The sequence below is a fragment of the Oncorhynchus mykiss genome, chromosome 23 (assembly GCF_013265735.2).
Source record: "Oncorhynchus mykiss isolate Arlee chromosome 23, USDA_OmykA_1.1, whole genome shotgun sequence".
In the NCBI taxonomy this organism is placed as follows: domain Eukaryota; kingdom Metazoa; phylum Chordata; class Actinopteri; order Salmoniformes; family Salmonidae; genus Oncorhynchus; species Oncorhynchus mykiss.
Window position 1 is genome coordinate 51,802,130 of NC_048587.1, and position 12,106 is coordinate 51,814,235.

Consider the following 12,106-nt stretch of genomic DNA (forward strand, 5'->3'; position numbering starts at 1 on the left):
GGCTAAACCCTAACGACGCTGGGCCAATTGTGCACCGCCCTATGGGACTCCCAATCACAGCCGGTTGGGATACAGCTTGGAATCGAACAAGGGTCTGTAGTGTGCAACGTGTTAAGTGGGAAATGCAGAAGTATTTTATTTTTCACTATGATCAGCTTGTCAAAAATTGACAAACTTGAAACCACTGCTCATGACAAATGGGGTGAAAACTCCTGGACAATTGTGCCTATCCATTCCATATTGGCCATTTTACTTTGACCTGTCTTGTTTACGTGACAGCGCATTTTTATTTTGATTGAGGCTATTTGATGGGAGAAATCTGCATGATGCTAAGTCTCATTACATTGTCAAAAAATTCTCGAACAGAACCAAGCTCCTAGTGCAGGTATTATTATATTATGGCCACAGAGCGAGAGTTCAGAATTTGCATTCACTTTAATAACACACCAACCAAATACAAGAAGAGATCCCACATTACTCTTTCATGCACTGTACATTTTTACTTCCTCTCTTCAGTAGTTTACCATACTCTTCAAGGCAGACACTGGACCATTTAAACATATATTAAGATTGTAAATAGCTACATGCAGTTCAACATTAATCAATGGTCTTGACTATAGCTCTAATGGTGTTAGTGTTATGCTGTGATGAGGAATACACTAAATAAAATAGTGAAATGCATAGAAATCCCCCATAGGTAGGAGCTTTCTATTTGGTTTGTTTCATTAAGTCTACATACTAAATAGTCAGACATGTTATTAACATAAAACATGTACTTCAGTGTGGCAGAAACTGCAGCTTGTCAAAGTGAATCGGAACATTTGTATCACAACTGCAGACCTCTGTCCATTTTCTCCCACATGGCAAGGCTAATACTAGAAATTATGTCCTCTATTCTGCCTTGATCAGGTTGGAGTACGCTGCCTCAGAGCTTGCTTGCCCTTCTTTGAATTATCTATATAATGTAATCAGATATAAAAAAAAATACATACATTTTGATCTGGCTGCAATGCCCTACTAGTTGTTACAGTACTCTGTCCAAGAGGCAGGTTGGTATCTAGCGTGTTTACTGGTCGTAAATATGCTAGAAATACAAACAGGTGAACATGGCTTGGCCTTACAGTGAGAGAGAAGACAACAACCCAGATCTAAGTCAATGCAGTCATTGATCTCTCGTTCTCCATCCTTGAACTCTGTCTAAAACAGAGGAAATCAAATGGAACAATGGCAAGACATTCCAATACTGACATTCCAACCAAAAAACGACTGCTCCATCACCCTAACTCCAACGCTCCTTTTAGCTGAACAATCACAGTGGACTGTTTTTCTAAAGCTTTTAATTAAAACAAATCTCTATAAACCGAAGCAGTTAGGCACATTACATTGAAGTCTACTTCTCACCCTGACGTTTATAGTTACTTCATCAGTCAAGACATTTGACTGTAAAATGAAAATGTCTATCAGTAATAGGAAATACATAGCACCATTTGTTGAAAATAAAAACAAAATTTAAAAAAAAGTTAAACATCTAAGCCATTATTTGGATGTTACCACTTAGTTTTTGTAAAGCAAGCTCAGTTAGAAAATCCTTCTAGCTCTCCATTTTATACATGCACTTTGGTGAAAACTGTTCAAAAACACAGCGTCTATTTCATCATTACAAACATATTTATCAGCTAAAACAAAGCTTGTCTGAATATCTGACGGAGCAACAACAATACTATGTACACATGTAAAGTGTTATAAATAGACTTTAAACCATAGATACTATATACAGCTTCAAATTCTGACAGTATTGTTTCATCATGTGTTACCTCCCAGTACGATGAAGACCTGGGTGAAGACGGCTGTGGACACAGTCAGAAACCAGTCCTCAAGCTTCTGACTCTACTCTCCTGGGGGGGGGGGGGGATTGTTAATGCTGAGAGTGGGGTGGAGGTTAGGGAACAGGGGTCTTATTCCCGTTTTCTCAAGATGACATAGATGAGTCCGCTGATCAGGGCCAGAGGGAAGGCCACCCAGGCCATGATGTAGGCCCAGCCAAAGGCCTCTGAATCAGGTACCCACTCAGGACTCATCACCGTATAGATCACTGCTCCACTCATCACAAACAGACCTAGAGGAGAGGAAAATATGAGAAGAGGAGGAGATCAGGAGATGAAGGGGAGGGGGATGAATTCTTAAGATCAAATTCTTGTGTGTCACGCCATCATCACAATCTGCAATGCTTCATGGAAGTCCTAGAATTAACCATGTTGGGCAGCAGTAGAGGAGAGGTGGGGTGAGTAGGGTCCATACTTCCCAAATGGATTCCCCCAGCCAATTGTTCCGTCACACTGTCATGGTTCCTATTGAACTACAAACATGCCTCTGTTAGATTCCTCAATTCCTCATCTAAAGCCCTGGCCTGCTTCCAAGTTACAAGAGAACCCAGCCCTGCCACTAAACTGGCATGACACGGTCTCTGTGTTGATGTTAAGTTAATTGTTGTTCACCCACTACGTTTCCAGTCTTGAAATTTCCAGTTGTGTCTGTGCCCACTGGCATTTCATTTAATTATTATTATTTCACCTTCATTTAACCAGGTAGGCCAGTTGAGAACAAGTTCTCATTTACAACTGCGACCTGGCCAAGATAAAGCAAAGCAGTGTGACAAAAACAACAGAGTTACACATGGGATAAAGAAACGTAGTCAATAACAATAAAAAAAAATCAGTATACAGTGTGTGCAAATGAAGTAAGGAGGTAAGGCAATAAATAGGCCAATAGTGGTGAAGAAATTTACAATTTACACGGGAGTGATATGTACAGATGAGGATGTGCAAGTAGAAATACTGGTGTGAAAAAAAAGAGCAAAAAAAACAAATATGGGGATGAGGTAGGTAGTTCATTGGATGGGCTTTTTACAGATGGGCTGTGTACAGCTGCAGCGATCAGTAAGCTGCTCTGATAGCTAATGCTTAAAGTTAGTGAGGGAGATACGTCTCCAACTTCAGTGATTTTTGGAATTTGTTCCAGTCATTGGCAGCAGAGAACTGGAAGGAAAGGCAGTGTTGGCATTGGGGATGACCAATGAAATATACCTGCTGGAGAGCGTGCCACGGATGGCTGTTGCTATGGTGACCAGTGAGCTGAGATAAGACGTATAAATGACCTGGAGCCAGTGGGTTTGGCGACGAATATGTAGCGAGGACCAGCCAACGAGAGGAGCATACAGGTTGCAGTGGTGGGTACTATTTGGGGCTTTGGTGACAAAACAGATGGCACTGTGATAGCAAACTGGATGTAGTCTGAGTATGGTGTTGGAGGCCATTTTGTAAATGACATCGCCGAAGTCAAGGATCCGTAGGATAGTCAGTTTTACAAGGGTACGTTTGGCAGCATGAGTGAAGGAGGCTTTGTTGCAAAATTGGAAGCCAATTCTAGATTTAATTTTGGATTGGAGATGCTTAATGTGAGTCTGGAAGGAGAGTTTACAGTCTATCCAAACACCTAGATATTTGTAGTTGTCCACATACTCTAAGTCAGAAGCGTCCAGAGTAGTGATGCTCGTCAGGCGGGTGCAGGCAGCGATCGGTTGAAAAGCATGCATTTCGTTTTATTAGCATTTAAGAGCAGTTGAAGGCAACGGAAGGTGTTGTATGGCGTTGAAGCTCGTTTGGACACTGTTAACAAACCTCCAAAGAAGGGCATGGTCTACAGTGCCAACCTGGGAGATTAGAAAGTGCTGCCAATGGTGAACACAATAGAACAGAAGAGGTGGCAGAATACAATAGACCCTATTCAACTGACAGACAATATCAGTGCACTGACAGACAACGCAGAAGCTGTTTGTTGCAACACTTTCTGTGAAAGTCCACCCCGGTGCGGCGGGTGCATAGTCTGGATGTTTAGTGAACTGCTGGTGTATTGCTTGAATACAACAAGAAGCTTTAGGACCCTTTATACAGTGTAAACTTCTGAATAGGTCTGTTTCAGTTGAGTTTTCCTGAATGACATAATGGGAACTTACTGGCGAGGATCTGGAAGACTCCAGTGAGGAAGAAGCGGCCTCCCTTTTGAAGGGTGAAGAGCTGACAGAAGAACAGGAAGAGAGAGATGAAGCTGAAGATGATGGACAGGATCATCAGGGCCTGCACTGCCTGGATCCACACTGCAAGGAAGAGAGGGGGAGATTGTCAGTCAATTATACATCATATATTTAAGCAATAAGGCCTGAGGGGGAGGTGTGCATGTTCAACACATCACGGCTAAGGGCTGTTCTTAGGCATAATGCAACACAGAGCTACAGAGGACCACACAGGACACATGGACTATACATGGCTATGCAGTATATACAGTTGAAGTCAGAAGTTTACATGAGTCTGTTGGAGTCATTAAAACGTGTTTTTCAACCATACCACAAATTTCTTGTTAACAACTATAGTTTGTGTAAGTGTATGTAATCTTCCGACTTCAACTGTATGAATTGGCGATACATGCATTAGACACACAACTATACATCAGACTTCACCTTCTATTTACAGCAACATAGAAGCCCAATCATGCAGAGTTCGCAACACTAAAGAAACGACTTTAATGGAGATCAGTGAAATGACAGGAAAGAAGCCCTGTTTAGTTACCTGGAACACTTAACCCATAAAAGTCTAAGTCAGGGGAGGGGTTCTACTAATCTGTATGGAATTGTTTTAAGGAGGTCATACCAAGGATCATTTTGCAAGACCCCTTGAAGTATCAATTTTTATGATTTGATAAAAAAAAAATAAAAAAAAAAAGTGACCTATAAGCCCATGAATAACATTCACTAAAAATGGAACAGAAGAAAGAGGAAACATTTGCATTTATTTTTTACACGTATTTAACCCCTTATTATTGGCACTATATACAGTGTCCATATATACACACTTCCATTAACTTTTTCAACTGGTACCAGGGGACATTCAGATCAATATGGGTATCCTAGAGCAAAACAGAGAGTCTCTCACCTTTGCACAGAGGGGTCATATACGTGTGTGGCCCAAACAGACAGAACTTGGCGGATTGGGACTTGTCTGAAGTCGGTACAGCCAATATGCTTGTGGGGGTTGTAGAGAAAAATGGAGAATACCATCGTGTTCGTGAGTCTCATTTGTAGGCCAAACCGTTTGGCCGCTACAGATTTGTGTTACAAGACTGTTTTTCGGGATGTCTCATGGTCTGACAACCACAACTCTAGCTCACCTTTCACCGAAGACGCAACATCTGTGGATTGAGAAGTATCCAATGCAAAAAAACAGATCTCTAGTTTACAATTACTGATTTTACAGGGATTTTTTTGTGTTATGCTGATTACATTTCCAAGGGGGTACGAATGTCAACCACAATAATGGTACCTAGGTATCCTGTTCCTGAAAGCATTGTAGGCTACTCAATAATACAAATAGACCCTTAAGACATTGTATAAGATATTGATGGTCTGGTTACTATACCTACTGCTGTTCTAAGGCCAGGTTACTAAAGCACAGAACACCCCATTAACCCATTATAGTAACCTGAAATGACAGCCAGGGACTTTGAGCAGTAGCATTGCATGGGTAAAAATCACTGGGGGAAGCCAGGCCAGAAAAAAAGCAATTTTACAACCGGTGTTGTGATAATTGTGTTGTTTGCTCTATAACCTGTTAGGCCTATATAATCACGGAGGCAAAGCTTATGAACTAAGGCAGAGACATTAAGACAGTGGCAGAATAAATTCATCCACACAGCATATTGCATGTAACATGACCTACAGCATTGTCAAGCAAGTTAAGTGTATCCAAAAGGGATTTGGACTTGTGGTTTTACATAATTCTCTGTACTGGCCAATGATGATTATAACAGCGATTCTGATCCAATCATTAATGTATCCTAAATTTCAGAATACTAAACTATTGATTTAGAACCACGGAGAGTTACCGCAAGACACAAAGAAAAATGGTGCTGCCTCCACTAATCCAGCATGATTTCAACATGCTTAGTCCAATACAGTGACAACTAAAAGATACCAAAATCAATTTAGTCCAATCAATGTAAGCTAACTATGATGAGGCTGTCCATGAAACTGATTCATGTGTAAAAATGTTGACTCACCCTACTTGTAGAGAAACGCCAATGCCATCCTCTTTCATGTTGCCTAAACGGTCTATGACTGTCATACAGCACACACGGTTTGTTGTCCTAGGCTACCTGGCTAAAATGCTTGCTCGCTAGCTTAACTCCCTTTCATGGGAAACTAGTTAGCTAGTAAAACTTAGATTTCTACACCTGTTGAACTTCCATCCCCTCAATCCAGGGGCACAATGTATACATTAATGATTGGATCAGAATTGCTGTTATAATCATCATTGGCCAGTACAGAGAATTATGTAAAATCACAAGTCTAAATCCCTATTAGCTAGCTAGTCACCGGAGGGCAACAACAATTCAAGTTTTTTTTGTCCATGACATTTGGCTTCTAAAGTGATTTGATTGGTGTGAAGCCAAATCCAGTGGCTTCCCTTGAAACTTTTGGTGCGCCAGGACCATTCACAGCTGAGCTCAATGACGATTTGGCTTCCCTTGCATTCAATGCTACGGGCGGCAACAACGTCATACTCTTGTTGAGCAGACAGAATCAGATAGATGGGCTACACAGACAGGGGGGCGCTGTTTCGTTCACTTGGATGCTTTCGCCGGTGAGATACATTGTTTCATAAATATCCTTCAAATCGCAAGAGACAGACTAAAGATACAAAATAATTTATGTTTTTTTTCTTGGTAAATTTTTGTGGAAGCCAGGCTTCCCTTGGCATCCATGAATACATGCCACTGACAGATATCCCCCCCACCACTCTGTGTTAGCGCTACAACCACAGCACTGTCTACGTCTGGAATGCCTGGACTTCCACGCAGCTCTATTTCTTGTCAGAGGGTCATGCATGTAGCCTTGCATACGCTCTCAGGTTTCCTAAGGCATCTCTCCATCTAGCTCTCCAAAGCCATTTCTCACATCTCTCTCCCTTTCACTTCATGTTTAGCTGTGTCTGCTGCTGTCACTACCCATGCCACAACATGTTGTTTTCTGCTGGAGCTCTACCAAAGTATTTACCAAACAGAAATGTATTATTGGACTACGTAGAAATCTATTCTACATCAAGTAACACATGGAAGTAGCAAAATTAGATTTCAAACACAAAAATAAAAAAATACACCTTATGGAACAGCGGGGACTGTGAAGCAACACAAATGTAGGCACAGACGCATAGACATGTTCACATGGATTTTGTGATGTAGATATGTGGTAGTAGAGTAGGGGCCTGAGGGCACACACAATGAGTTGTGAAATCTGTTGAGAATGTATTATAAAAAAACATTACATAACTGCCTTAATTATTTTGGACCCCAGGAACAGTAGTTGCTGCCTTGGCAGGAAATAATGGGGATCCTTAATAAATACAAATACAGACCTGCATGCCCCCATTGGATACTAAGGACACTGTACCATAGTCAAGTAGGAAGATAAGGTTCCAGTATACACCATGCATCCTCCATGTCTCAGGTACTAAACTTACTGTGCATGCTTGTTTTTAACCAGCATTTCATTCAGCCCAAATCCAGTGGTTTTTGAGACCCTGCTCAGGCTGCTTTAGCATCACTAATTGGTTAAGAACCCTCAAAATGAATGATTGTGGCTCAGACTTAGTCCAGTCCACAGCAGACACTTTACAAATTTATAAAACTGTTCGTTCAGTCGACATCCATTTGTAGATTGTTTATACATCTCCCATGATGCACCTGAAGCTTTCCAGGAAACTAATACATCTTGTCATGAGAGGTTTGGGGAAACAGGGTTTGATGGATTCAATGACGTTATCAAAGAGTCTGTCACCCCAGAGCAGAGAAATAGCCAACAATACTATCAAACCAATCCACTGTATAGCAATACGACAAACTCTATTTATATCCATGAAAGCTTTACATAAAACCAAATCTCATAGTAAGGCTAACGATACGTTAATGTATATGACACAATTTATAGGCCTAAACATGATAACATGTTGCATGATACTTCGTTGTTCGGCACTTTGTTTTACATCAGGGTTCTATAAATGTATCCTGTACGGTTGATAAACAGACATGTTCTCTTCCTTCCGCTCTTCCTGTCTCGTACCAGAAGGCTGTGACATGGGCCATTTCCTGGGGTGAGGTGTGGTCCTTGGGCCCACAATATCTACCATAATAAGAGTCCCTGTTGTGCTCGTGTCTACGGTCATTTCCATTCTACACTCAATGGTTAGAACACATAACCCATACAACATGTTACACTGTACTCTATGTTATAGAATTAATTCAAAATAGACATTTTTCACAGAAAATTCAAGAGGAAAATTAAGAATTGTTCTTAGTTTGTTGAGTCCTGACTATCCTGAGGCACAAGGCCATATCTGCTATGCATGTCATGTTAATGTCACGCTTCAGCTGACAGATTGAAGTGCCAGCCTGTGGCTACAGTAGAGATCATCTTTGTGGGGTATACTCGGAATTGTCTCAGGATAGTAAGTTTGTGGTTGGAGATACTCCTCTACTGGTGTGGGGGGCCTGTGCTTTGGCAAAGTGGGCGGGGTTATATCCTGCCTGTTTTTTTTTTTTTTTTTTTTTGGGGGGGGGGGCTAGGGTCAGTCTGTTATATCTGGAGTATTTCTCCAGTCTTATCTGGTGTCCTGTGTGAATTTAAGTATGCTCTCTCTAATTCTACCTCTGAGGACCTGAGCCCTAGGAACATGCCTCAGGACTACCTGGCCTGATGACTACTTGCTGTCCCCAGTCCACCTGGTTGTGCTGCTGCTCTAGCTTAAACTGCTCAGGTAATGGTTCCACAGAACAGTTCACCGGACGTGGTACCTTGTCCCAGACCTGCTGTTTTCAACTCTAGATACAGCAAGAGCGGTAGAGATACTCAATGATAGGCTATGAAAAGCAAACTGAAATTTACTCCCGAGGTGCTGACCTGTTGCACCCTCTACAACCACTGTGATTATTATCATTTGACCCTGCTGGTCATCTATGAACATCTTGGCGATGTTCTGTTATAATCGCCACCCGGCACAGCAAGAAGAGGACTGGCCACCCCTCATAGCCTGGGTCCTCTCTAGGTTCTGGCATTTCTAGGGAGTTTTCCTTGACACCGTGCTTCTACACCTGCATTGCTTGCTGTGTGGGGTTTTAGACTGGGTTTCTGTACAGCACTGACATCAGCTGATGTAAGAAGGGCTTTATAAATTAATATGATTGATTGATGTTTCTGCTAATTGTAAAATATTCTAATCCATATGATAACTTCTAATTTAATATGGTATTGTTTGTTGTTGCAGTGTATCGCTCCAACCACTATTGACTCTGGTCTGAATCTGTCTCAGACAAAAAAAACTAAAAAAAACAGCTGCTAGGTCTCTGTTTTTTTTAAATGACCTCGCTGTATACAGGATCTGATACATGGGTGTGACCAGAGCTGTCAGCACACTGTGTTCTGTATGGGGTGGTCCAAGGCCTCCCTGTCTGCTGCACACGCACAATGCTGCTCAGATCTAACACTTTAAAATACCCTTAAAAAGACCCATACATGCCTGAATATGGACATCACACCATGACTATTTATACAGAGTTTCACATTCTCACCCCTAGATGGCAGTAGGGTCTCATTGGAGCCAGATTCCCATTGGGGGCATGATTAACATTAATGTGAGTGGGATTTCAGGGCCTAAGCCAGTTATTAATCACACTTGAAGTCTTCCCACGTTTTACTGTCTAGGATCTTACAGTCAACCAACAGTGCTTAACTTATTCTCAAGACACAAGAAAGTCTCAACCAGTTTGGTGTCAAATGCACTAATATTTAGAATACCCCATTTATAGGATCTACAAATAGATATCTACAGTATATCCTTCAAAATTAGTTCACTATTGGACAATAGGAGGCATCATCAGCATCACGCAGAATGAGAGATGACTTTCTGAAAAAAACCTAGCCACTGCAGCAGATGTACAGGCAGTCTCTCTATTTTACCTCCAGTGTTGGCCAGGTCACAGCGGTATCCTCTATTGGTTGTAGAGCAGTTATTCCAGAGGTCTGAACTGCTAGTGGACCCTGTCGTCCAGGCCTAGAGGATAAACACAGAGCTGCTATTATCAAGAGAACACTGCAGCCTGATAGAAAACCCCTACACATAGCAGAGATGTCAACGCTTTAAGACTTTTTTTTACTGTTTTGATTAATTTCCAGAAATGATTGGTAATGAGCTTTACTTACGTTGACAATTGTTGACACAAATAGGAGGACTAGGGCTGCAATGTGCAGGACGACGATTCCCAGTAGTAGGAGCAGCATCTTGTCAGAAGGAGCTAAATGAGAAAAGAGAGAGGAGCAGTCAGTTTCTGAAGGTCTCTCTCCAGTTCTGTGGGACTGGGACATGGGTGTGTCACTGCAGGATCTGTAATGCCCTGCATTCAACACAGAACAGCGCCTTCTCTGAAACTTGATCTGCACAGTGGAATGTCTATCGGAGAGGAATTTAAAAAGGAGAACATGTTTATGTCCAACTGATATTCAACTTGTAATACACATGAAGTAACGTTTAGCTGAACATTTTGTTAATGTTTTAAATGTAATAGTTGCTTATGCATGTCCACTAGAAATGAACAAGTGTATACCTACAATATTTTTAGAGTAGCATGGCATTAATCACACCCTTAGTAAGTTTCCCTGCTTTCCTTTGTGAGAAAAATAATTTAAAAAGGCAGGTTGTTGTTTCCTCCATGTAGCATGATAAACAAATCAATCTAGGTTAGAACAGACCAGCTTTCACACAGCACTGCAGGTCCAGTTGGAACTAAAACATGTTCCACTAAACCAGAGATAAGTGGACATTATCAACAGCACTGTGTAGGCTACTTCCTAAATTATTTATGCCAGTTGGTGTGTATATGTTGCATGTGTATTCTCAATAGGTGCTCATGAATAATAAAATACACAATTCGACTCCATCTAGCAAAACTATTCAATAATAGACCAGAAAAGGCTACTGTATGTCGAAACGCTGATAGTCGATATGTAAAATTAACAGATCCATCCGTCAAACATGTTTTTATGGATATTATAGCTAGTAGGAAAATAAAGTCTTTCCAACGCCTGCCCGCCTGCGAGAAGATCGCAGGACTTCAATTTTAATGAGGAAAGGTCGCTTCGTTTTGGAGTTCCGTTCGTGCCATATATTCCATACGCATGTGATTATTTAATCTACCGAAAAAGTTCACCACAGTTGGAAGCAAAGATAACTTACTTAGTGCGACTGCAGAGTGACTATAATTCCACAAAAAATGGTTTTCCGAAGAAAAGTGTGCAAAGCAAGTTTCCCCGAGTCCAACAACTGTTCCAAATTCTTCCGACTAGATTGATGTGAAGGGCAGCGCTGCAGTTATAAAGTATCTCATTATGGAAGAACAACGCCCATCGGTGCGTCGATACGTCAGGGAGTGCCCCTCTGTGATAGGATTTCCGATACATCATTTGGAAGTCAAGTACATAATTACACAACAGGAAAGCAGTCTGGAAGTTACTCACTCACTGTGCTTGGAAGTTATTTCATGACACATTGTTTGCTTGAATACATGGGTACCATGAACACATAACGACCTTTTGTCGTCGAGGATAATGTATTAATATCTCTCTGGATGGTATTCCTTAGAATAATTTCCCCTAAATGTTATGGAACTATTATTTAAATGTATATAGTTCACACACATAATTAAATTGATAACTCCAGTCAATATTGATATGTGATATATTGAATAGGCTTAAATCAAATCCAAATGGTAACACTGATGAGCAACAAAGATATATATTTTTAACATCAAATATGAGTTATTGTTGGCCTTTGAACTTTATTACAGCTTTAATACACGTCATCATTTATCTCATGTTGAAATTGAGAGGTCGGGTGGATATAACGTTGCTTACTGTACAGTACAGTGAGGTATGTTGGAAGTGCTCCAAAGTGATTAAATACTGGGAAATGAGGCACACAAACAACGTTGGTTCGCAGAATGGGAACAA

The 12,106-nt window shown here is 41.1% G+C and overlaps 1 protein-coding gene across 1 annotated transcript; it reads right to left on the bottom strand.

The window, feature by feature from the left end:
• Positions 1–416: 416 nt before the first annotated feature.
• On the bottom strand, positions 417–11,490 carry LOC110502956 (peripheral myelin protein 22). The gene is made up of 5 exons (XM_021581303.2): positions 11,334–11,490; positions 10,304–10,395; positions 10,061–10,154; positions 4,013–4,153; positions 417–2,116 (listed from the first exon to the last, which is right to left on the bottom strand). The coding sequence occupies exons 2-5, from the start codon at positions 10,379–10,381 to the stop codon at positions 1,956–1,958; spliced, it is 474 nt and encodes a 157-aa protein (XP_021436978.2). The 5' UTR covers positions 10,382–10,395; positions 11,334–11,490; the 3' UTR covers positions 417–1,955.
• Positions 11,491–12,106: the final 616 nt, after the last annotated feature.